This window comes from Alosa sapidissima, chromosome 20, assembly GCF_018492685.1.
Source record: "Alosa sapidissima isolate fAloSap1 chromosome 20, fAloSap1.pri, whole genome shotgun sequence".
Taxonomy (NCBI): Eukaryota; Metazoa; Chordata; class Actinopteri; order Clupeiformes; family Clupeidae; genus Alosa; species Alosa sapidissima.
In genome coordinates this window covers 4,536,734-4,563,461 of record NC_055976.1, presented here as the reverse complement: position 1 = coordinate 4,563,461, position 26,728 = coordinate 4,536,734, and the positions used below count along the sequence as shown (strand labels likewise).

General features: G+C 47.4%; 1 protein-coding gene across 12 annotated transcripts in view; it reads right to left on the bottom strand.

Moving 5' to 3' along the window:
• map7d3 (MAP7 domain containing 3) overlaps window positions 1-26,376 on the bottom strand; it is a 31,505-nt gene extending 5,129 nt beyond the window's left edge. For 2 of the 12 annotated variants that reach the window (XM_042073609.1, XM_042073610.1), the window contains exons 1-13: window positions 26,268-26,376; window positions 17,972-18,085; window positions 16,678-16,758; window positions 16,295-16,458; window positions 14,168-14,276; window positions 13,622-13,708; window positions 12,645-12,755; window positions 11,856-11,954; window positions 11,023-11,124; window positions 8,637-8,762; window positions 6,333-6,475; window positions 2,665-2,807; window positions 1,867-2,183 (exon numbers count right to left, since the gene is read on the bottom strand). In XM_042073609.1, the coding sequence (XP_041929543.1) occupies window positions 1,867-2,183; window positions 2,665-2,807; window positions 6,333-6,475; window positions 8,637-8,762; window positions 11,023-11,124; window positions 11,856-11,954; window positions 12,645-12,755; window positions 13,622-13,708; window positions 14,168-14,276; window positions 16,295-16,458; window positions 16,678-16,758; window positions 17,972-18,085; window positions 26,268-26,352 (1,681 nt within the window). In that variant the 5' untranslated portion in view covers window positions 26,353-26,376. Of the gene's footprint in view, window positions 1-1,866; window positions 2,184-2,664; window positions 2,808-6,332; window positions 6,476-8,636; window positions 8,763-11,022; window positions 11,125-11,855; window positions 11,955-12,644; window positions 12,756-13,621; window positions 13,739-14,167; window positions 14,277-16,294; window positions 16,459-16,677; window positions 16,759-17,971; window positions 18,086-26,267 lie in introns of all 12 variants that reach the window. The other 10 variants (XM_042073612.1, XM_042073611.1, XM_042073614.1 and 7 more) reach the window with 10 other exon arrangements.
• Window positions 26,377-26,728: the final 352 nt, after the last annotated feature.

The window sequence follows — 26,728 nt, the reverse complement described above, 5'->3', positions numbered from 1 at the left end:
GGGAGGAAGGGGAAAAAAAGGTTAAGGCAGCACAAAGGAGTTTGTCAAAAACTACTACTCTGAGGAGGCATGCAAAGCCCTTACAAACAACAACAACAGTACAGTTAGCACTGATAAAGGCTTGCTAGCATGCTAACTCATACAATACAGTTGGCAATTTCATGGTGTCAAGGTTTTTATATTTTTTTGCAGGACAGAATGACACGGACAACAGAACAGCAGAAGTGCATAGCCTATGTGTGAGTTTACCTTCCTACCATGACAACACACCATGAAAATGAGTCTGAAGACGAGACTAGTGCCAGTTGCTTACAAAACATGTCTGTTTTGCATCTCTCTAAAGCCCCTGTCAGAATAAAGAGGGCACTTCTACCCTTTCTGTCTGAATGAGCGGTTTCCTGGTGGTACATTGTGTAGCTACATACGACTGTAATTTACTTGGTAAATGTGGCAGCCAGATGTGGCTGGGCAGTGCTGTCGAGTGCCTGGCACTTGCAATAGACAGACATTGTTGTGAATCGAGTCAATTAATTGACCACGGTTATCTTCCCAAGTGAGTCAAAACATGGGTAGCATTATTAAGAAGTATATAGAGTAATAATTAGTGTAAATTAGCCAGATGCTTGAATAACTGACCTTAATTGTGCTTATGATTCAAATAGTTTTAGTAGTTTGCTCCAAAAAAGGTCTTAGTGAGAATTACACAGCAGGTTGCCAGCTCTCCCAAGAAGCTTTTCATTCCCACTAAGCAAAGAGGGCGTCACCCGACACGTTTCTCTCACAGACTATAAAATGACACACACCACGGAGCAACTGCTCCTGTATGTCTGAGTCTCCAGAGCATCTGGCAAATGCGCTGAGAGACCCCAATCAGAGGAGCTTCAGTCCCAGATTACAGCATCTGTCCTGGAGTGCTGAGCACTACTCTCGCCTGTAGGGGGCGCAGCATGTCAGAACTCAGCACATCCACCAGAGCGCTACAGGAATGAAACCACCTCCGTTACCTTAAACATTAGCAACAGATTGAACGGTGGGTGGTGTTGAAACCTGCTCACTATAGGCAGGGGGTTAGCGTTAAAGTGCAGGCAAACCTGCTCACTATAGGCAGGGGGTTAGCGTTAAAGTGCAGGGAAACCACATCACTGAAGCTGGGTATGTCTTGTGCCTGTAGGGTTGTGTAATGTCCTTTGCATAATGACCTTGAGGGCAAGGGGGATGCTCTCTGGCACAATGGTGCAGAGTTTCTGTCAATAATACGTCCCAAGGGGCGATTCTCTTACCTCCAGCTCTCAAAACAGGCTGAGAGAGCAATCCGTCTGTACCCTCTGCCTTCCTCTGCCTAGCCTGCGAGGCAGCTGATGACAAGAGGGTTTCTACGATCCTATAAGACACCCACGGCAAGGGCCTTGGCCTCCAATTCACTTTTTAAGTACTACTGATTCACTACTAATTAATTTTGCTCTACAAGCAACCATGGGTTTTTGAAAGGTGCTATACAAATGTATACACACCTCACAAATAATACACTCAGGCTTAAAAAAATGCCTTCACTTGGAGAGCCACTTCCTTGTTTGATGATACATCAACAGCTTTTTGGAGCCTATCTTCATATTTTCAAGACATTCAAAAATCATTTAAAAGAATAGCCATGTATTGACGATTAAGTTTTTTCAGGTATGACTAGTTATACACTGCTCACAGAGGACTGAGGTGTAATGCATGTTTTGAGACGCTGCTTTGGGCAGCTAATCTGTGTGCTTATTCAACAGTACAGGTGTGCTTTGAGAGCAGTAATCTGTGAAGGTGCTGCTGGGGTGGTGGAGTCACGAGCGGCTCAGATGAGGAGGAAACAGAGGAAGCACTCACCCTCTTTGGCCTTGGAGGCTGGGGCTGGGGCTGGGGCTGGGGCTGGGGCAGGGGCTGGAGCTGGAGCTGGAGCTGGAGCTGGGGTGGGGGTGGAGGCCGGGCTGGCCTGGGCGCTGGGGTCCGGAGATGCCACGGGCATGAGGGGCTGCATGGGGGACATGTCCTTTGGCTTGGAGTCCCTCTTGCGGAGGGTGGGCGGCCCGGTGGGGGTAAGGGCCGGCCTCTGGATGGGTGGCGGCTTGGAGGTGGTCTGCGGCTGGGGAGAGGGGGGGCGCTGCTTCAGGCCCGAGGGGGACGGGGGACGGTTACGTGGACTCCTGCAGGGGGTAACCAGACACCACAGACAATAAAACACAACACACACACACACACACACAGCACACAGGTGAGGTCACCGAAACCTTCCCTCTGCAACGAGTTGAGATGTACTGGAATGTGATATGCTGCCATGTCTTAGCTTTACAAAGGAGCTGGCCTTATGTAAGAACACTGCAGAGATCATATGGTGAACACAGTCTGCCCTAGAGTGCCATTCACAAGACGGCAACATGTGACGACTGACACTGAATTCTACCCTACAGGGGACTTACGCAATGTTTCCCGATGGTTTCTCATCAACACATGTTTGTGCACATTAGACCCTTGCTTTGTTGTCACAGAAAACAGACTGTCCTCATGCCTGGTGCTGATGGAGTTGGTCTTTGAACTTATGCCTCTTACTCGCCAACATCAGCGCATGATTCCTTTAGATGTGTGAGACGGTAAATGTGTAAGGTGAGTGTGTGGTGTGAGTCTTACTTGGCTGTGACTGGGGAGGGGGCTCTTTTGTTGGTGCTGGTGTTGAGGGGTGCAGGGGATGGGGAGCGGTGACGACTGGTGAGGGTGGAGGGAGAGGTGGGGCGCGTCCCTCCCGGAGATGAGAAGCGCTTCTCAGCTTTCTGCTGCTCAGCGAGGGAGGGGGGAAAGATGAGAACAGAGAGAGAGAGAGAGAGAAATCAGTATTTTATGAGCCAATTCTGAACCAGCGATTCAACCAACACCTGTACTGTACCTGTACACACGGATGAAAGATAAAACACCAAACAAAAGCAAAACAAGCCAAACAATCAAAACACTGTCACTCAGAAACACAATCTGGCTGAACACACCAATCACATAGCAATTATTTCCTGAAGTCTCCTAAAAAACTTCCCTCTTTCAATTTTTATGTCCACCTACTGTTTCAAATGAAGTTCTCATTCCAGGTTATTCTGAATACACTGGCTGTTGAGTGCTGTGCCATCAGCTAAACTCTAAGCTTCTCCTTAGGATCACAGTACTGCCTTTTCCTTAAGTCAATGTCTGACTAGAGATGCAAGCATTAAATGATCACCATGTCACAAGCTGAGAATCTCAAATAGCCATTTAAGGTGGTCAGACTCCTGTCCCATCACTGGCTAATGTCCTCTTGTCCTTCAGTGGTGACTGATCCGCACATCAACCAGGGGATTCTATAATGCGAGGGACTGGTGTCACTTCTCATCCCCATCTACCGAGCCAGTGCTCAGGCTATGACTTAGTAGTGTGTACATGCCACACACACACACACACACACACACACACACACACACACACACACACACGACTTACTTATCAGCCTGTGGTTTACGCACTTCACTACACACCGGCTCTACTCTGCGTTGTTTCAAGTGTGCAGTCCCATGCAGAACACTAGCTCTGCTGTGTGCATGCCTTCTGACCCTGGATCAGTGGATCTGTGGTCCTGCGTAGGCGGAGCCGCTCGGTGGGCGGTGACATTCTCCTGAGTGCTACACATCCTTCTGAGCTCGGGAGCCCTGCGCACCTTCCATCCTCCATCCAACCGCATTATTTAACTCAGATCAAGACATGATTTCCATACGGACTCCATCTGACCTTGGGTGGCTAGCTACAAAGCTCTTCCCAGTACTGCTGTTGGCTGTTCCACAGCGCTAATGGTGCTCTAGGAGTCAGAGAGGTCCTCTCCATTTAACGCCATGCCCTGTGTTCCTCTCTATTTAACGCCATGCCCTGTGTTCCTCTCCATTTAACGCCATGCCCTGTGTTCCTCTCTATTTAACGCCATGCCCTGTGTTGTTCGGCACCGTAACACATCAATTGCTGTGAGGCAGGTTTCCTGTGTTTGAACTTTCAGGTACATTCACATTGTATAGCCAATTATAAACCCAAAATATTCTCTAAACAAAACAAGGCCAGGATATAATTGCCCTCTCTCCAACAATGGTGGCTATGTGCTGTGGCCCTTGCTGTCGAGTGGTGTCACTTACAGAACAGGACATCACTGTGATCATCAGCAGTGATACAGGGCTGGGCTACTTTGGGAGGCAAATCAGAGGAGATAATGTGTGCCAGTGGAGCAGGTCTTTATGGCCGTGTCACCATTTCCTTCTAGGACAGAGGACACGCTCCCATCTTTCTTAATTTTCCATTTATAAACGCAGTGCAGACAATCAGTCCCCCAAAGGACCACTTTCATGTTCCCATAAGATATCACATAGCCAAAATAATGCCTGCATCTCATGTAAGGTAATTTAACAATGCCAAATGATCTGTTAAGATATGAGTGTATTTGAACTTGTTAGCACCTGTGTGACTGCATTAATACTTTTAAAAGCTTTATTTTGTGTGTGTGTGTGTGTCAGGGACGAAGGGGTCGAGCCAAGGCCACCCCTCCTGATCTCGGAAAAATGAAACATCATTTTCTGTGCCACTCCAATGCAAGTTATGGTTTCAATCTGGCCAAGCTTATAAAAAGTGTCTGGCTCGGCCACTGGTACATGTATGTGCGTGCACTAATGCAAGTGTGAAAGCGCTGTTCCTACTTCTACAACCCCAAAACAGAAAAGTTGGGACATTGTGTAAAACGTGAATAAAAACAGAATGTAATAATCTGCAAATCTCTTAAAATCATATTTACTTGCAAAAAGAACACAGACAACATATCAAATGTTGAAAATGACTAATTTGACTATTTTGTGGAAAATATATGCTAATTTCGAATTTGATACCAGCAACATGTTTCAAAAAAAGTTGGGACGGGGTAATAAAATGCTGGTAAAGTTGTGTAATGATAAAGAAAACAAAAGGAAGAATGTTTCACAACTAATTAGGGTAACTGGCAACATGATTGGGTATGAAAAAGAGCATCCCAGAGAGGCAGGTACTCTTAGAAGTAAAGATGTAGGGGTATTTATCACTCTGTGTAAACTTATGTGCACAAATGATAAAACATTGTAATTTTAATGCTTCTTAACATGAAATTGTGAAGTATTTGGGGAGTTAATCATCTACAGGACATAATATTATTAAAACATTCAGATAATCCAGAGAAATCTTTGCAAACAAGGGAATGAGCTGAAAAACACATTGGATGGCCTTGGTCTTTTGGACCTCAGATGGCACTGCATCAATACCAGACCTGTTTCCAGACCGGTCATTGTATGGGCTCAGGAAAACCTCTGATAACCATTGACTATGTGCACAGTTTAATATCAATTCAAAAACTGCAGCCAACATTGACAGCCAAAATTGTATTGAGACATGATACAGAAAATAGCACCCTCTTATCTGGGCTTGAGCTTGTTTAAAATGGACTGAGGTAACGTGGAAAAAGGTCCTGTGGTTAGACCAATCAAAGTTTGCCATTGTTTTTGGAAATCATGGACTCATCTGGGCTAAAGAGGAGAGGGCCTATCCAAGTATCCAACCTATCCAACTTGTTTTAGTGCTCAGTTCCAAACCAAACATGTATGACGGTGTGGAGGAGCATTAGTGCCTACGGCATTGGCATCTTGCACATTTGGCAAAGCACAATCAATTCTGAATGACGTATACAGGTTTTGAGCAACATATACTGCCATCCAGGCAATGTCTTTTCTGTCTGCAGTCCAGATTTGTCAAATTAGGTGCATAATGGAATGAAAAACATGACTAAGAATACCCCATACTGTTGAGCAACTGAAATCCTATATTGGGGAGTAATGGGACAAAATGTCATTCTCAGAACTGTAGCCAATGGTCTCCACGGTTCCTAAACATTTACAGAATTTTGTTAAATGAAGAGGTGAAGCAGCACAGTGGTAAACATGCTCCCGTCCCAACTTTTTTTGAAACATGTTGCTGGCATTAAATTCAAAAGTAACATATATTTCCATGAAATAGTCCAAATTTTCATTTTCAACATTTGATATGTTGTCTATGTCCTTTTTGCTGCTAAATATGGGTTTACGAGACTTGTATATTAGCACATTCCGATTTTATTTGCATTTTACACAACGTCCCAACTTTTTCTGTTTTGGGGTTGTATTACAGTCTATGCAATTATATACAAATATTTTTGTATATAATATGAGTGTGAAGTATACATGTGCGTGCACGGTGTATATTTGTACGTGTGAGTGTGTAAATATGCATGAGTGCATCCTTACCGTGCCACCACTGTCCAGTGCGGCGTGGGCCGAGGCGGAGGTGGGCAGGCCGTTGCGGCGGTCGCTGCTGCGGCTGCGGACCGGCTGGCTGCGTCCGGCGGGGGGCGTGGCCGAGGCTGAGCGAGGACACAGCATGTGAGACTCTGGGTCAGAGGACACGCAGGGGACAGAGGACAGCCAGCAAGTGAGGGAGAGGAGCGGGACAGGAGGCGTGAGGACACATGCAGCCCACAGAGATGAGCAAAGCAAGGGAGGAGAGAGAGAGAAATAGAGAGAAAGATGGAGAGAGAGATGGAGGGAGAGATGACAGAGAGATGGAGGGAGAGAGTAAGAGAGAGATGGGGAAAGAGATGGAGAGAAAGAGAGATGAAAGAGAGGAAGAGAGAGAGAGATGGAGAGAGAAGTAAAAGAGAGAAAGCAGAATGGGACAAGAGCACAAGAACAAGAGATTGCTGCGTGTTAGCGACCTGGGGTGGCAGCGGGTGGTCATCTGCAGCTGCTTAATGTGAAGCAGGCAGAGGGCTGGGGCAGGTTTGGGGGCTGCAGGGAGGAGGAGCCAACACAGCTGTGGGCACAGGGGGCATTCGGACCCTCTTATTAGCACCCCCAAAACACACACGCTCACCACGCAGCAAACACCAAACACTGACTCCACACAAACAGGCAAGCCCAAATATGCAAAACCCAACGGCAAAACACACCATCACATAAAAACACAGGCACACACTGAACAGATAAGTCAACAACACTGAGCACAGGCATTCGCAGCCCTAACACACGTACATGACGGGAGCTCTTTTAGTTTACTCACTACCACTAGCGTTTGCTCCCAAATGAAGGAGAGGCTGGCAATTTGGGGGTTTGTGGGTTGTGTTCCCAGTAGAGGCGCTGCTGCTTATGGAGTCGTGTCGTACGCCAGACTGGTTCAGATGCAGAGGTGGAGAGTTTAGGAGTGTTTCCGGAGGGGGTCCGAGGGACCCAAGTGAGGGGCGGGGCAAGTGGGCCTACTAGCAGGGCTGTTTGGCACCAGCTTGGGGCAATTCACAACAAGGTGGAGAAACGCAACAAGGGAGAGCACGAGGTTTCATGAGGGCAATCTAGGGACACGGGGATGATCAGGCTTCCATTGCCAACACTCATAATTAGTAGTGACTCATTACACTCTTATGCGGGACAGCGGTAATCCTCCGATTGTGCACATCTTATGACAGATTATTTTTAGTTACAGATGCAAGCTATTGTCTTGAGTGCGCACACGAGATGGGTGATGTGAGGCCATTTTGCATGCTGTACTGGGGAAACTAAAGTCTAAATTCATATCAATTGAGTTTCGGTAGATTACCAGCCTGCCATTTCCTGTGAGCCTCAGACAGCTGTGAACTGGGAGAAGCCAGAGTCTCTTAGGTGACGCATACACCAACCCATGACAGTTGCATTCTCTACATTTGGAGTCAAAGCCTCTGGCAAGTTAAGTCTAAACGTTTGCTAAACATGAAATACTGACTTCAATGTAAATCACTTAAAAGGCACGGTACACCTTGTTCTATGCAACGGTGGCCCTACAATATGCTTCTGCCAATCTGACGCTCCTTATTTAGCAACCTGAGTGCAATCCTCAGCTAAGTCCTTCCTGAGGTGGGCCGGTGTACGGAGCGCCGAGGACGAGATGTGCGACGAGGAGCAGGAGGAGGGGGAGGGACCAGGGAAACCGGAGCCCATCCTGTCCTCCACTGGCCAGGGTTAGCAGGGTGGATGAGGTGGAGGATTGCTGCAGGTCCCAGGCACGAGACACCTCAGTCTCATTCAGTCTCTCTCTCCCTCCCTCTCTCCCCCTCCCTCCCTCCCTCCCTCCATCCCGCTCTCCCTCACACGCACCACGTCGCCCAGCTAATCAGCTTAGGGGAGATCTGTGTGTGTGTTTGTGTGTGTGTGCGTATGTGTGAGCGCGATAGAGAGTTTGTTTGCAGGGGGAGCGCATTATGCCTAATGAGCTGTAACAGACTTTGTACACTTGAACTCTCTAGCTATGTGCAAATTCCCTTGTGGGTTTGTCATACAGAATGGAGATACATCCACAATAATGGCACCAGGACAGAGCAGAGAGCCACACCACCACCACCTCCACCACCACCTCCACCACCACCTGAAGCCCCACACACCAGCAGCAGCAGCAGCAGTAGGGGCAGCTCTGTCTCCTGACCAGGCCTGAGGCCAGGCTGAAGGTGAAGGTGGCCTCTCTCTCACTCTCTCTCTCCTTCTCTCCCTCCTATTGGTCTGAGTCTGTGGTACTCTTTCTGGGGTTACCTGGGGCGTCTGCTCCTTGGGCGGAGAGGGCGGCGGCGCTCTTGCTCCTAGCGAGTGAGGCCTGGGTGGGGGTGAGCAGGCGGCTGAGAACAGCACTGTCCACGGGGCTGGTCAGACCACGGCGGGCTACACGCACGCCGGAGCACGACAGAACCAGTCAAAAAAACAATAAGAAGAGAAGGGAGGAATAAAGAGAAAGAAAGAGAGAGAGAGAGAGAGAAATGGGTTGAAGGAGGAAAACAAAAACACAAATTTAAGCCAGGGTGTGGTAAAGGGTGGGGGTAAAGGGTGGGGGTAAAGGGTGGGGGTGTGAGGGGAGAAGCAAACCATGTGCATTTAACACCAGAAGAGGGAACAGAAGAATCAACATGAGCATTCAGGCTGGAGGTATTTACTGTTGAGGCTGATGTGAGGTCAGGGCTGGGGTGGATGTCAGGGGCATTAGTGAACTAGGGCTTTTAGTGCACTGGGCTCTGGGAGAGGGAGGGGTGGGGGAGAGGAGGAGGGTTTGGACCTGAGGTAAAGATCCCCATAGGCCCCCACCCTCCTCTCTGCCACTGTAAGCACTGACTGGCTAAAAACTTTCCAATATATATATAAAAAAAAAAAAAAACACTTTTCAGGCCATCAGTGCTCACGTGAGGAATGCAGGGATTTGACTGCATGGAAATATTAATATGGGAGGGGAGAGGGGAGGTGAGTATGACAGCCAGGCAAGAGCTCTTTGTGTTCCACTACAATTGTGAAGTGGACTTAAGCTCACTAAAAAGACTATTAAATGACAGAGTATGCAGATGTGTTGCCATATTCAAAATGTTATGGTTGGCAAAAGAAGTCAACTGTTAAGAGTTCTTAACTATATTACATGGTCATGAGAGGCCTTGCATTGTATTAGAACTAAGCCTTATAGAGAGTAGTGACAAAGAGCTCTTGGAGGGTTAACACAAAATAAAAGAATCCAGAAATCGCCATTACTACTATTGTAACTGCTGTTACAATTCAAGAATGAGATAATAAATTGACATAGAATAAAAAAGGATGATGTACTCCTCAGAGTTTAACAGCGCTGACCAAAAGGGGGGAAAAAGGATCATTTGGTTGTGGTTGGGATCAGCTGGTGTCAGGAAGGAGCCAGCATCAGTTTGAGAGGGACATGGCAGTTAGCTCCATGAGGAGCCCTGGCCTGCCATTACGCGTCGCTGGGTAATTAGAGGGCAGTTTTCATGGGGGGGGGGGGGGGGGGGGGGGGGGGGCGTCTCCTCTCTGTAGGGGATGTTGTTGGAGGCGGGGGGGGACACGGGGCAGGTTGGTTTGGCAGTAGCATATTATCATGTTAAACGCTTGAGTGAACAATCGAGCATGTTCAGCAACCTAAATCCATATACACTCAACACAGAGATAAATAATCCGGGTCTTTCTGGCCGACTGAACTCCTGCAAGGCATCTTGAAAGGAAACAAGTTTAGTCCAAAGTGAGGTTTAAAGGGAGAGCTGGTCAACTCATTTTTCTGTGGAAATGTGTGTATGAGAGAGACAACTTCAGGGCTGCGACACAACACAACTGACACAACAGACAAAACACACACAGGAACACACAGTGGACCGACTCGTGCACAAGACTGAGGTACGGGCACAGACCCAGGCGCTAGCGTCATCTGTGACCAGGGAGAGGGAGAGAGAGGAAAAAAGAAGGCTGCATTCACACATACAAACAAACAAACAAACGGGCCATTGTTGTTAGAGCAGACAAAGAAGCCATTCCTGGCCGGCGGGTGGCTCAGTCAGGGGAGGGGAAGGTTAAGTCATGATTAGCACTGAGAGCGCAACACTGCATGTGCTCTGTGCAGGCAGGACCTGAGGAGAGAGAGAGAGAGAGAGAGAGAGAGAGAGTGGAGGAGAAAAGGGCCATGGTCCAGAGAGAGACGGCCAAAACAGTCTCCTTTTCATGAGAGCAACGGACACACACACACACACACACACACACACACACACACACACACGCAAATGCACACACACACAAGCACACACACACAGGGGTTAGAGAGCTGTTATTAGGGCCACTGGGCATGGCACGCATGTTAGAGGTATAGGCGTGCAGCATGTGTGGAGAAACACTGGGCTGTGTCAGAGCAGGTCCCGACACAGCACATTTGAGGCAGCCACCGTCCGCACTCAGCACACTCGTCCCACTCAGTCACCCTGTTAGCTCAAATCTCCCATCATGCTTTGCGTTCCGCTCTAACGGGGTCTGTGTGTGTGAGTGTGTGTGTGGAGGTTGGGCGCGTGCAGACAGGAAGCTCATGGCCGATGTAACGGTGTGGCGTGACACACGCATGCAAGCTCATGTATAAGGCACTGATACTTGTGCGCTGGGTTACAGTCAGCACCTGGTTCCTCGGCGGCCGGAGCCTTCTCCGCTCTGGTCGGGGTCGGGGTTCGCGCTGCCGCCCGCGAGAGGGACGAGCTGCGACGGCTCTGGGCGGTCCGGCCTGAGGAGGGGGGGGGGAGGGGGAGAGCGCACAGCACAGGGGCGGCATGTGAGACTCATTGGGCCTTAACTCTATTACAGTGGAGCGAATCAGGGCTGGACAGCACAGCGCAGCACAGATGGAAATCTGTGAGGCCGGTAGGAGCTGAGATAGAGAACACAGAGGAGGATCTGTCTGGCTGTCTGTGAGAGCAGGGCCTTTCATCAGCTGGCTGCACTTACGTCTTCTGAAGGAGAATGGTGGCCTGTAGGTGGATATGCTAATGTGTCAGTATGCGTCTATGCATGTGGGTGGGTTGGTGTTTGTGCGTGAGGCACTTGGGATAGATGAAACGGTCTGGGCCAAACCTAGACTTAGAAAACATAATTAGCACATACAAAATGGTGTAGCTGGATTTGCAAACTAAAGGTGTGCCTTTCATTAAACATTTGCACTAGACTGCACTGAATATCTTTCACTGAACATTTCCAAACGTCTTCACTAGCTCACATTTACAGGGTCACTCTACTCCCAGTCTTAAATACACTGCTTCACAGGTCCTTCGGCCAAACTACTGCAGTCTGGACCTAAAGGTGAACTGTGTACTGGTGGGACCTTCATCTTGTGCTCTGACTGAATAGAAACCTGGAGTCAGCTTTTGCTTTATTCTAAGAGAGAGGGGTGTGAGAGAGAAAGAGGAGAAAGGAGAGAGAGCGAGAGAGCAGGACGAGAGGAGAGGAGGGTGTCTGCACCTGTCTGTTCCACCTGAGGCTGTTTATTATGACCGTCTTTAGTGGGTTGAGGGGGATTGCTAGGCAACCGGTTCAAAGATGAACTCCTCCGCTTAGCACCTGAGAGGGATGAGAAAAGAACCAAGGACACACTGACTAAAGAGCTGGAAACAAAAACACACTCATACACACACACTCATACACACACACACACACACACACACACACATGGAACAGGCTCAAAGCTGTTGTGTACTGAAGAGACACAAGTGTGTGGATCTCCGTTCCAACCAGCGCCACTGTCTCGATTCTCTGGTAGGGAAGAAAAACAAAAAGACGAGTCCAAGACAAACACGGCGCGGCGCGGCGCGGGGAGGGGAGGGGAGGGGAGGGGGCTCAAATCAGCTGAGTCAACCGCCACTCCTCCTCTGCTGCAGGCAGGAAGTTGTGCTCAAGCTGAAATCAGCTCACATAATCACTTCCTCACAAAACACGCAGGTCCAGCTCAGTCTCATTAAACACAGTCAAACCTCTGGAGGCTAACGCAGTGGGGAAAAAACAACATAAGCAATGGCATGGCAACACATCAATAACGTCAATAATGAAGCCACGGTGTCTTAATATATGGCTTTATTCCTTCTGACTTACAGCACTATGGGTAAGGGCTACGGACACATTTAGAGAACACATTTAGACACTCTAGTCTAGAGGCCAAGCACAGAGCATTAGAGGACAATGGAGACTGGATGGTGTTTAGGTGTGTGAGTGTGGAGGAGAGAGAGGAAGGTGAGGTGAGAGGAACACACTTACTTTTGTCAGGGGAGCGGACCAGGGTGGCGGAGGAAGAGGACAGGCGCTTGCTGAGAACCGCCTCACCCGGCTGTTTCATGAGGTTCATGGTGGAGGTGGATCGTTTGTCCACTATTGGGGGGGGAGGGGGGGGGGTAAGTGAGAGGTACACACACAAGGGGAGGAGGAGGAGGAGGAGGGTTAGGGTCATGACAGTGAGGGGCATTGACAGTGATGTTAACCTATGAGTTACCAACTGTCACACAGGGAGATTGTCATCACATCACAAAGGTACAAAAAACCACTATGAACACATTCTGGCTAATGAACACTAATAAACATAAGGACAACAGGAGTCCACAAAAGGAGGGTTATTCTGGTTATTTCTAGACACTTGAACCATGCTGTAAGTCAGTTCTTATTAACAGTAACGTTACAGTGTCAAAGCAGTCCAGCCAAATGCTTCACTGCCAGCAAACGCAGCCACAGCCCATGTTCAGACCAAGCATCAAACTGTGACCAAGGTGACAAACCCTGCTTCTCTGGAGAGGGAACAAATGACACCTGTGGCAGAGACAGGAGTGGTCTCGTGAGCCCTCACACACACACACACACACACACACACACACACACACACACACACACACACACACACACAACAAGCATGCATGCAAACAGGAAGTGACAGAGCCTCGTGAGTGCAGCTATTGGCTGACCATTGCTCTGAGCGGCGGGACTGAGTGCAGAGTGAGTCTCCACTCAGACCTGGAGGAACCTTGAAAAGCAAGTGAGTGGTGAAGTGAGCCATGAAGACAACAGAAAAACAGGAGAACAGGAAGACCATGTTGAGAGGTGGGAGTGAGCATGAGACAGTGAGAGGCCAGACACTCTGTGTGCTGTTAGTGAAGAAAGAACAGAAGCCGTGCAGAGAGGTGTGCCAACGTGTGCCAGCGTGCGCCAGGCGCAGAGCTGCTGGGAGCGGGTACTGAGTAAGGCACCTGGCGGCGTCCTGCAAGGCTTGGCTGGCGAGGCGGGGCAGATTACTATGGCTACCGAGGAAGAAGAGGAACTTGCGTCGCTCTCACCTGGAGGAGGAGGGGGCACGGAGGGAGACTCTTCAGAGTGGGAGAGAGAGAATGAAGGATGGGGATGGATAGATAGAGAGAGACAGATAGATAGATAGAGAGAGAGAGAGACACTACAACACTGGTCATAAGCTCTTTAAATGACGAGAGCTGCTACACTGCTAGGTAACAGCACACCTACAGGAACATCTAGAAAACAATACTGGCAGATGAAAAGGAGACCCGCAGATAGGTCACATATCAAGGGGTTTGAAAAACAAACAAACAAACAAAAAAACCCCCATTTCATTTCATAAGGATAAGCTATTCAAGCAACATGATAAAATCAACCACAATCTATAGAGAGCAAACACACACACATACTGTTATCACCAGGTTTCCAGGTGTATCAGAGAAGCCTATTCACTCCGTCAAAGGCTGACAAACAAGCTGCGTGTGAGGGCAGTAAATGAGCCGTACCAGTTCTGTGGTCTGCGTCTGAGAGTCCGCCCCAGGACCAGCGCTTCTGCCTCTGCTCTGCCCTCTGGCTGCGCTCCAGTGTCCGGCGCATCACCGCCTCATAGCGCTCCTGAGGGGGGGGGGGGGGGGGGGGGAGAGGGGGAGAGAGAGGAAGAGAGAGGGCACCAGTCAGCAGAATGGACTAGACTAGAGGATGTTCAATCAGCAGTGTAGATGTCTCATTTCTGCAGTGCAGAGAGGGCCCACCGAGTGAGTCCACATAATCAAGCGCAGTGTCTAACGCAGGTGCTGAGATCAGAGCCGTAGCAGAGCTGACATCTAGGATAGAACTGTAAGCCTACGCTATGGGAGCGCATGCTACCAGGACAGCATTAGAAAAGGAAAAAAAGTCTTACAGGCTAATTCAATGTCCAGCAGGCAAAACAAAGTAAGTAAGACAATCAGATCCTTCATCAAAACAATATAGAAACCATTTACATAAACTATTCTACAATGCAGCTGTAACCGCAGCAAGTTAAATGGTATGCTGCTGCTTAGTTTCTGTTGTCAAAATATAAAATCCTATTTGACTCAACAATGGTAATATTCTGAGGGAATAAAAATCCCTCAGCAATTTCTAACCTCTTTCAGGACCAGGCTTAGCAAATATAAACAAAAGTATTAACACCTCAAAAAGCCCAACGAATTTAAACACATCTAATCTTGATAAACATTAGCTTTTTGTTCTTTCTTCTGGATCACAATATTGTATAACAAAAACCATAATGTACCTTTGAAGCTGACAGTGTACATTTTGCTAGTCAAGAGTGAACGCTCATTGGGTTCCATAGGAGACTGGCACATCAGAATCAGCAGACAGCAGCTTTGATCACAGAGAGCATTTAAATAGCAGCTGAGCTCAGAAGAAAGTGCCAGGAAGCTGACTGTAGAGACACTCCTCCATCCCCGTGTTACACACGCTACTCTCAACCAACAACATGCTAACATAAGGGAAACTGAACTAGCTTCAGATAGAAACAGTTGGTCATTCACTAAATCCTGTGGGATGGACAAACACTACAGAAATCAACAGAAGCCAGAATAACATGAAGCCAACACAATACATGGACGTTTTTTCTGCATGGTTTGAAACAATAAGTTTGGCGGGAGGGGCAATGATGTTACATTAAGTTAGCATCAATATGCTAATGACATTCAACACACAGTGCTCATACAGGTGCACACCTGGTATGCACAGGTAGCATTGCACCTAGTGACTGCACAGGTTCACTTGAAAGTGCTTAGAGAGGTAAAAGGCTTAAGTGTCCTGTAACAGCAGTGCGGAGCCAGAAAATGCACCCCCTGTAAGTTTTGTCTTTGGGATTAGCCAGTCTTAGGGATGCAGCAAGTCTGGCTCTTCATAAAAACACACACACACACACACACACACACACACACACACACACACACACACAACTCAAACCTTAAAAGAGCTAGAACACAGAGGTCCAGCCAAACCTAAGCTCTGTGGTACAGCTGAGGGCAAGGCCTCTGGCAAGGGCACAGGCCACTGAAGGAATGGCATTAGCGTTCAAGAGACGGCCTCAGACCAAGAGTAAATATGCACTTAAAGGATTGGAATGGATGAAATGGCTGCGGTTCTTACAAACAGCAAAAAGCCTAGATTCTTGAGACGGAGTTAAGGCAGATTCAAGCTTGCTGTGTGCTGAGTGGCTTAGACGCCAGGCTATTGTGTTTTCCTGCAGTTCCATATGTGTTCCCGGTGGTGGGAATACAGAGAGGGGGCCGAGGTAGAAGAGAGGGGAATGAGTGCAAGAGAGGGGGGGGGTAAAGAGGGGTACAGGGTGCAGGGTGGGGGGTAAGGAGGGGTACAGGGTGGGGTGGGGGGGGGGGGTAAGGAGGGGTACAGGGTGGGGGGGTAAGGAGGGGTACAGGGTATAGGGTGGGGTGGGGGGGTACAGAGTGGGGTGGGGTGGGGGGGTAAGGAGTGGTACAGAGTGGGGTGGGGTGGGGGTGGGGGGGTAAGGAGGGGTACAGAGTGGGGTGGGGTGGGGGTGGGGGGGTAAGGAGGGGTACAGAGTGGGGTGGGGTGGGGGGGTAAGGAGGGGTACAGGGTGAGGGACCCACCTTCTCCTCCTCTTGCTTCAGCTTCCTTTTCTCCTCCACAGCAGCCCTCCTCTGCTCCTCCTTCCGTCGCTGCTCCTCCAGCTTGCGCTGTCGCTCCTCCATCTGACGCTCCACCTGAAGCTTCGCCTTGCGCTCTCGCTCGAAGATCTGAGAGTCACGCGCCGCTGCAGGGGGACGATGGAGGTGCGGGTGAGTCCAAATGAGAGAGAGAATAACAGAGAGGGAAAAAAACGAGTGAGAGGAAGTTTGTGCGATGGACAGCAAGTCGAGTAAGAACTAACATCTCATTACTTACAACACACAGTGACATGCAATAAAACATGGCAAAAATGGTCATGTTTATTTTTCTGCGTGGCAGCAGCAGCAGCAGAAGGAAGCCTCACCCTGTTGTTTTTCCTGCTCCTCCCGTCGTTCTTTCGCCACTCTGAGTTTATCGTCTATCCTCAAAGCAGCTCCATCGAGAACTGCAAGCAAACAAACGAGGAACTTAATCTCCACCTGGAAGGACGTTTTTCCCTCCCGATCACGTCCACATACAAACAGTCCTGTTTAAATCCCTGTGGAGAACCAGCGCAACCATCCAAGCTCCAGCACACTCCTCCAGAGGCCAGCTCTCCTGCGATGTGTGAGGGACGAGGACACTACGGGCAGCCCTACCGCTCGACACCTCTCATGGTCATCAGCTCACTGTCCAGATTACACGCTTCAGGTGTAACAACGAGGGGGGGTTGTCACCTGCCCCAAAGCCATTTTTAATAAACTCCCTGCTTGGTCATCGCTGCCCGCTGTAATACCTCAGTACATAACTCAAGTCAGCACAGGAGCATGAGCCCAGGGGATTAATGACAACACACATTAAACAAGCTTACCCAGGGAGTGACAGCGGACGGCGCACTGCAGATTGGCTCATAACATAATCACGCGTGTTTTCAGGGAGGTTGCCCACCGGAACATTTGCATCAACATTGTCATGTGACACAAACCTATATGCAACATTTTGAGCAATGAGCATGTGGCGTAATTAGGCTGTAAGGTGGAGTTTTGTATTGTTAACTCTAGAATGAACTGAAAGCCTGAAAGAGGATGTAAGTAATCCTTCACTGTAAGAAGGAACAGTTCAATAATAACTATTCAGAACATTCAGTACAATGGAACTATTTTTCATTAACAATGATTTGGTAAATGGAGTTGAAAAATGAAACTTTCCCTTTGACTCATCTCATTCTCTGCCGTTGTCACTGCACGCATAACAGGTTGGTTTCCCATGTCAACTGAGGTCATTTTTAATTTTTCAAGTTTTAATTTAAATACAAAGCTGAAATGTAGATTTCCATGCTCCAGGCAATCAGAGTATGTGGGCATCAGTTTGAGCTGGTATATTGTGACAAGGCAAATGTCTACATCATACAATGTAAACATTAAAAAGTGTAGTGTAGTGACTGGGTATGCTCAGTGCTTAGAGTGTCACAAAGAGTGGTTTACAAACGCACCATCTAATCCCCCTGGAGAGATGCATACATGACAGAGATTCCTTCCTTTTCAGAGACATAATGTCTTGTCAGCACAGCACACTTTGCCAGTGTGTCAAAGCACACTGAGGTTGTGTGGTTGCTATTGTAACCTTATCAATGCCCTCACTTCCCAGAGTGTGGAAGGTTCCGGTATGTGAGCATGTACCTGGTCGTGGTCCTGGACTCTTGGCTGATACGGCTGTGTTGGCAGTGGTGACAGGCCCGGGGCTGGTTCCTGCTAGGCTGCGGCGCTCCTCGGCCTGGGCCTGTGCAGCTGCAGCTGGAGCACACACACACACAGACACACAGACACACACACACAGAGAGCAGGAAAACAGTCAGACATAATAGTTTATAACATTATTCTTCTGGTTTCCACTGAGTTGTTAGATAAAGTGATAAAGTTCTTTAGCCACAGATACAGAAACCAACAGCCTGGGTCAGGAAGTCACTGTGACATAGTCACATGCTCTCCATCCATGGTCAGCCAACCAGAGATTTACTAAGTTAACACATCACTCCGCACATGTGGTCCTGTACTGGACTCCGGTAATTCAGTAAGCAGCGAAAGAACAGTCAATGGGCAGCAGGCTCTGCTCCTTCCCGCAAACATCCCTTTGACAGCATTTCTCTCTGGCATACAGTAAGAAAGAGGGAACAGCAGGCAAGACCATGGAAGGAAGGAAGGAAGGAAGGAAGGACATGGAGAGGACGTGATCAACAAGCACAGGAGCCCCTTTAATGACTCGCATTCCCGCGTAGCCTGGAGTTAGCGACTAAGAGGCCGAGCTGAGGTGGCGAGACCATGTGATGGCAGCCAGGCGGCCAACAGCTCACGGGGAGCGTGGGGATCCGACCCTGGACTACAGAACGCAGCTTCGTCAAGGACCAGGTGGCCAGGCGCAGCTAGCAGTAAAGGCAGCCTTGTTCTGATCAACAGATTCAACTTCTGCACAGTCATCGCAAACATCAGGTGTTTCAAAGACATGATAAAATCTGCTTCTGAGTAGTATCATGAGTAGCGCCATGGGCACCATATCTATCTGTTGCTGATATAAAAACATACTCGATCCAAGGCCGAGATGTCTACGTTTTCACCTGGGTGCCAGCCAGTTTCCTCACAGAGAACGACAACTGTGCCCCTCCTTAAACGCTACAGCTCAAGCTGAAGGGCCCAGTTCCCTTTTCTGCCCTGAGTGTGGTTTTCTGAAGGATTCTTTAAGCTGAGCAAGCAGTGTGAAGCCAAAACAACAGCAACGCAAAAAAAGGACATTCTGTAAAAGTGTGAGTTTGTATGAGACGGAGACAGAGAAAACAAAACTGATGACAGTAAGACAAAAGGGGTTATCAGTTCAAACACAATTGGGGACAGGAGCAAAGGCTACAGGAAAGAGAGGACATCTGAGAGACTCATTTCAAACGTCTCAGTCATGAATCAGAGGCCTCCCAGGACAACTGACTGACCACTTTCACTTTGAGATTCTGCTGAAGCTGCCGTCTTTCTCAGAGATGTGTGGCCTGAATTATGAGATTACGGACGCGGGTGAAAGTATCTGAGGAACAGCTAATCCGACCAGGGGCCTGAGTTCAGTTGCCCTATCAGTCACACTTGAGACGACAGCCAGGGGGCTGCAGCAGCAGCAGCAGCTTCTGAGCTTTTGGGAGGGAGCAGGAGGGACGGGGATAGCAGTGGTCTTATGAAGTCCAGCTTTTTGAGCCAACAAGGCCATTTGTGAGCCACAGGGCCTATGACGGGAAAGCCTGGGGTTTGGCGATGGCTGGCAGCCAGAGATGGGGAGGGCCATTCAGAGAGAGAAAATGAGCATGATGTGCATAATCATGAAGGAGGAAACAGCACATTCCTGATGTTTTCTGCTGAATTATTTTAGAAACTTGTAAAGTATAGGCCACTTAAAAATGATGCCCTGATCAATAAAGGAGTAGGGATATTGACCGCTGCCTGACATTTGGAGAGGCATTTCCAGGGGCGAGGAATGAGGGAAAAAAAACAGAGAGATGTTCAGAAAGAGGATGAGGTAGGGAGAGGGAGCAGAAGAAAACAGCATCAAAAGATGGACAGATTACACAACATGTTGCAACAGCTAAAGCCGACATACACAGTGGCACCTCACTTAATCAGTACAGCAGAGCATCATTTCTGCAGGCGGTTGGCTTTGTCCTGCCACAGACGGCTGTATCCTGTATAGCAACTTTTGCTTGGAGAGGGCGAGTGTCGATCCAGACAAGACCAAAGACCTCTACTGTTTGCATCTAAAATCTGCTTTTCTTTTCTAGTCTACAGCCAGGGTGCCAATGGCTTACTTATGTTCCATCAGAAACTGTTCAATCCTTTTAATGGACAAAGGCTGTGTCTGTGCTCTCACGCTAACAATCAATACCCTATATATGTCAATCAATCAGTCAGACTACTGTAGACAGGCTACTACTATTCCTGTACAACATGTCAGCCTGGATTACTAATAGAGGCTAGGTCTGCACGAGAGGCTGAAACCAAGACATCTGCGCAGGCCCATTCCTGCAAGATAACAGAATTGATGGCTGAACCATCAACCCTGAAGTTGGTCAAATATCCTTTGGTCTGGTCTGCTGTAGATGTCAACATATACTATTATTTCAATCACAAAAGTCAGTGGGGAAAAACAGTGGAAAGCAATTTAACTTGACAGAAAGCAGTCTGGATCACATACAGACCTTGCTAAGCATCTAGGTTTCCAAGAGGAGGCAGACAGTGTGAACATGAATATGGAAAGCCATTACAGGAGTCTTGACTGACTGATTGGCCGATTTTTGCCATTATTTAATACTCGGCATCGGCCGATGCCTGAGTGTATTATAAGCTGATTAACAGGCAGGCACATTTGCAGGCAGCCCAGTGTTATTGCTGTGCAACACGTGCGACACTGCCCCTTATGTCAATCAAACTGCTCCTCTACTTCACCCCCAGTGTAAGCCCTATATTTAATTGGTTAGATATGAACTGCTACTTTTAGAGAGCACTGTGAATAACCTTAGGCTATTTTAGAACTAGGGGTCGGAAATCAGATTAACTCATAAATCTATACTGCCACAATACTTTGCCCATGATAACGATAATATTACAATACAGCAATTCTATCAGTACATTGTAAAAGATTAATCTACGATATCACAATATGTGTGTAAATTTAGAATAAAAAGGCAAAAATCTGATGAGCTCCAGCATTGTGAATTCTGTTTTTGGCACCGGAGAATTCCTCTCCCTTGAAGACTGTGTGCAGAGTGGAGCAGCTTCTCACACACAAACTGCATCAGTGCCTTGTTCAGACACACACAGCCTCTGCTCTTAGTAATGATGGCGGAGAAAAGTAGACAATCAAAAAGGTTATTACACTTTACTAGAGATGATGCTGACAATGCTCATCATAAGTACAAGTCGTTTGCGTGTGAGCGGGCAAAACACAAGCAATTTGCCGAAACACCTAGCAAAAAAAATCATTAAATGTGTCTACACAGTATATCAATCCAACATGGCCTTTCTAAAGATAGGCATCAGTTTCAGCCATAGAAAAACCCAGAAAATCGGTCAACGTCAACCTCTAGCCCAGCCCATTGCATGCCAAACACTGTTTGTTTAAGCATCCATTCACCGGCTCTTAGAGCGTGGACATAGTCGCTCTTCTGTTGGCACAAGATGTGCTACTTACACGATAGCCAGGTGACCGGTAATACTATGGTGTGCGCTTAGTTAGCATTAATATTAGCATCAGGAGCTAGTAGACAGATAGTAACATGTTTGTTCGTTAGCATTATTGTACAACAGCCTGGGTAGACAAACAGAAAATGACCAACAATGTACAGGTTATATAGGATTTCCATGATGAAACTGCTTGCTGGCTTGTTAATTTGGCAATTAGTTGCATGACTTTTGGTGCCAATCAGTTGAACTCACTGCCTAGCCCTCTATCAAATGGAATTTTTTATCATTCCATCAGCAGGACCTGACTCCCGACCCTGTGCTCCAGTATAATGGTTGCCGATCAACCTCCATCTAACAAGAACTGACTGAGTACTACAGGACCATCAGTTCAAATCAGATGTCATTGTGCATCAGAACATGAAAACACTTGTCAGTCGCCACTGATGGCTGAACCTTCAAAATCACCTGTTCACATGGATGGAGAAGTGAGTGTGAGTGTGTGTGTGTGTGTGTGTATGAGACAGAAAAGCTCTCCAGAGGAAGCCACACAAGGGCCCACTGAATATGCAAAGGGCTGAGTCACTCTCTGAGGCCAGGCGGCGTAAGCTCTCCAGCACGCTGCATGCAAATAGACAGCTGCCAAACAATAGTGCTGCACAATGGCCACATTTGTCCGATCCGTGTCAGTCTGACCCACCATGAAACATGAGCAACTGTGGCGTGAGTCTGACCAGCATCTCTTAACACAACCCTGTTTCCATATCCCCGCAGCGTGAAACAAGTAAAAGACATATGAATAAATTAAATTTGTTCATGAAACGAATATTTTAGTTACACCTACGCTGAGACTGGAAGGCAAATTGAAGTGGCTCATAATCAGAGACGGGCTCTCTCCCTGACAAAGGCCTCAGGGGGACACTGCTGGAGGGCTCTCAGTGGCGAGTCCCTACGGACACGGTTGCCAAGGGAGCGCTGATGGTGATGGCACCAAACACACAGTTGGCACCATGGAGATGGGCCGTGAGAGTCGCACCTAAGCCCTGATAAGAAGGTGATGGCATAACATTTAGGCAGAGCTTAAGCACTGAGCCATTTCATAGGATATTAAGACAGTCAGTGCTCATTGAAAGGGATTCTACGATACCAACATATTCACCTGAATCCACAACATCAACACTCATCACGTTACACAACAGCCCAGACAATGTCCACACAGTAGCCTACCATTTCAGATCATACTGTAAGTAAGCCAACAACACTGGAGAAAAGGCCTGAAGGCCCAACACCCCGTGTGCTATTTGTCCTGGGAAAAGAGTATCAGCAGGATGTTGGTACATCTGGAACTAGTATGGCCTGTCATGTGGCTCCTGCTGCTACAACACAGAACACCTCCTCAACATGAGGCTGCAAATCAACTGATCAGTACCTTCCTCAGGAGGGAGAAAAACCCTCCCCAGACGCCTTCAAAGACTAGGCTAGGTCATTACAGGAACCTTACACAACACTGTTTACCAGACAGGGCAGAAAAGTTGGCTGTACTCTTTAATTCTTCCAATATGTTCTACAAGAGGTAGTAGCCAAGATACCAAGAATTAAAATCAAAATCTAGCATATTTGCTGCCCAACTCAGATAAGGGAGGGAATCAGTCAACAGTAAAAAGTAAACAACACATCAAACAATTTGACAAAGCATGTTTTCATATAGACACCATTCAAAACAGTTTAGAAACGCCTCAGCAATGGCCATGATTAAAAATGGCACCGTTCTTCACTCCAAAACCAGCTGCTCTACTGAGCTGGTCAGATGACAGAATGAAGCGGCGCACTTGTCCAAACTGCACCGGAGCAGCCCGACCAGACACAAAAGAAGCGTTATGGGAGACACAAGGGGACTCTATGCTACACACTCACATAAATACCAAGCGGCGAAAGAGTCCAGTCAGTGAGTGGATTTGCGGAGGTCCTGCTCCACTGCGCTCCCGGTCTCTTCTGCTTCTGGAGCTGTGCTGTGTGTCACGGGGGGAGGAGGGGGGGTGCACAGGAAGTGCAGTAATGCAGATGGCCGAAGAGCAACGTGTCTGCACTGTCTAATAAAGCAGGCCTTCAGAGAAGACACAGCTGCCGTCCCAACACATACACACCCACACAATTCAGATCTTGTGTGGGATTACCGAGGACACCTGGGCCGTGTAAGCCCAGGCTATTTCCAGAGTGCTGGGGATGACGAGTCATCGGCGACAGCAGGTCATGCTCTTCTCTCACAAGAACTAATGACTGTTGATTAGTGTCTTCCCCCAGTCCTTAGCCTTTCAGGGGGATCACTGGTCCATTTATCACTCTGGTCTCTTCACAAGGACCCCAGAGCATGCTGGTGTCAAAAAGCAACGGCAGCTTTTTTCTGACTAGGGGCTTGCACTTCATTTGTAGCCTTCCCAAAAGGAAAACACTACTAACGTTACTGCTAACTAAGTTACAAGATAAATGGGACGCATCTGGTAGTACAAATCCACTGCCAGAGGGTGTAGAGGGTGTATGTTAACATGACAGTGGACATACCAACAGCATGGGGCCATTAGATCTACACTGCAGTCCAGGACAAATCTGACAATAAGCACAAGGGTTAATCTTCCCCTCATCAATCACGGTGGCCCTGGCCGTTTCCTGTTGACACCATAAGACCTCTGAAGATCCCTCACTGGGTGGGGGTAGACCTAATACTCAATACTACTCAATACTCACAGATTCCTCACACATTTCCTTCTTTGGACTCACACTGGATTATTCTCTGATATGCCTGGAGCTGCACTGGACAATAATCTGAAAATAGAGAGCACTGAGAGAGGTTTGCCTAGGGCCCCAATCGTCTGACGGCACCTCTAAATTACAGTGTATGTGTGGACTCTCACATTTTTGTGGACACGTGCAGAAATGCGGAGGCTTTGGCCGCCCATTAAGACGGGAGCTGTCAGTCTCATATCCAACAGGCTACTCGGGCCTGGGAATTTGATGCAGACCATGCTCTGTCCACAGCAGCCTTTAAAACCACTATGACCTGAACTAACAGGCATTTCTACACTTCTGCAACTGAGATGGCTGGTGATAGAATCTGCCAAACAAGCCTGACAATAACTGGTTTGGAACAATACAAATTGTGGAATATAATATGATGTTCTTGGCATATTGTAATAAAACAAGCAGGTGAACAATTTGTTTAATTAGAGCAATTCTGAGATGTATCTATGATGACTGGATTCATCAGAAAAAAGCCAGCCTTGGACAATGCGTTGTAGCTTGGAGAGATCAATGACATGGCAGTTCCTCTGCTATTGCAATACTGATTCCATCCAGGAGCCTTGCACGTGAGAGATTATCAAGAATACAACGTTAGGTGTCTATGAGGAATTACACAGTTTGTATGACGAAGGCATGGATGAGCTTACATTAAAGACAAGAGCTAACAACGCTGCATAGTATGACCCTAATCGTAATTAAACATCCCATCTAATGTTCCGGGAACGTGTTGAGTTTATTAATGGAACTCGCTGTGACTGAGGTAAAACTATTTCACTGGACTTCCGCTTCATACATTGTGGTTCTTACACAACAGCATGACATCAGTGATACGAGACATTTAGTATTTCATCCGTCTCGAGGAGATACAACAGAGTGAAGTTAGCTACCAAGTAAATTACAGGCAAACATACAAGAACGTTTTACTGTCAAACGGATCCGATGACAGACTAGTAGGTTATGCCGATAACTCAAGTAGTCAAAGAAAAAAAAAAAAAAAACACCGGTTCAATAGTCAGCTTGAAGACTGACTGACGTGTTGATCTGACAACTGACCGAAAGTGTGACGACCGCTCGATGGTCCTCAAAGAATGGCAACAAGCTACGTGGAAACTGGAGAGCTCATAAATCTGTCCCCGAGCTAACGTTATAGCTAACGCCAGAGAGGATTCCCCTGTCAACTTCACTCCAGCGCCAGTTTATAGTTTACCGGCTAACTGTTAAATTAACTTGACAGTAAACGTTATTACTGAATTACGTGAATAATAACACACTGGCGAAGTATTACGTTATATAATTACATTTGGCTAATGTAAGGTTAGCTCAAATTATTTCAACAAATAGCATGGGCAACAGTTAACATAACGTCCTATCAATCGGTTTACAGTCAACCAATTTAGGAAAATATATTTACATTTTCTCGAAGTATTACTTCGATACTATTCAGGACATTTCAGCCTGAGCGTCAAACTATTTCCTATTTCACTAATAACAAGCATCCCTTGTGGAGCCAGGGCGCCAGTCAGACACTGAAGTCAAAACTGTGTCAACCGGCCTCAAAGCTCAAACAGAGAATTCCTGCCTCAATTAACATGAACGTTAGCCAGCAGCTTGACGGATATGTCCAACTTCGCTAACTTGACTCACTAGTACTGACTTGAGGAGATTGCAAAGATTCTCTTCACAAGACTGCATCCGGAGGACATAACACTCTGTTACGCTTACTAACATAACGCTACGTCCAAAAGAAAACTTTAATGTACCAGCCGGTAAGCATTACTAGCCAGTCAATAAACACTAACGTCAGCTAGCTAGCCACTGCACAATTTAAGCTAAGGCTAAGATTGCTAAGTTGTCCGAAAAATAACAAAGGAGCAACTCTACAAAATATCAATGGAACAAACTTTAGACATTACTCATAGTGACAGACACATCTCGAAATATCCCAGTTATACAATAAAAACACATTTCTTACCCATTTGGGCTCGCATCCCTTTCAGAGACGTTGCACCCTCCGCCATTTTTTTTACAGAAGTTTTCCTCCTTTCCCCCTGACACATTCAAGGCGCGCAATAATACACGGGGACGTGGACAGCTAAACAATGGCAAAGTCAGTGTACAGGAGCGACATCTACTGTCAGCAAATGTCGCAAAAAGGAGATTTGACCCATTTTTTTGTCCAATGGTTCTACTTTGTCCTTTGGTAGTTCATAATAAATAATAATTGTAGGCTATCAAATGCATTTTGTGGCGACCATGCTATTTTTATGTGCTAGTTAGTAGGCCTGAGAGACCATTTCCTGTTGATATGATTTGATTTGCAATACCTGTAGCAGCCTGAGGAGTTACATATAAGTAGTTTTACTTGAATTGGGTATATCCCTTAGACAATTAAATACATAGGCCTACATACACATAGGCCTAGTAGCCTACATA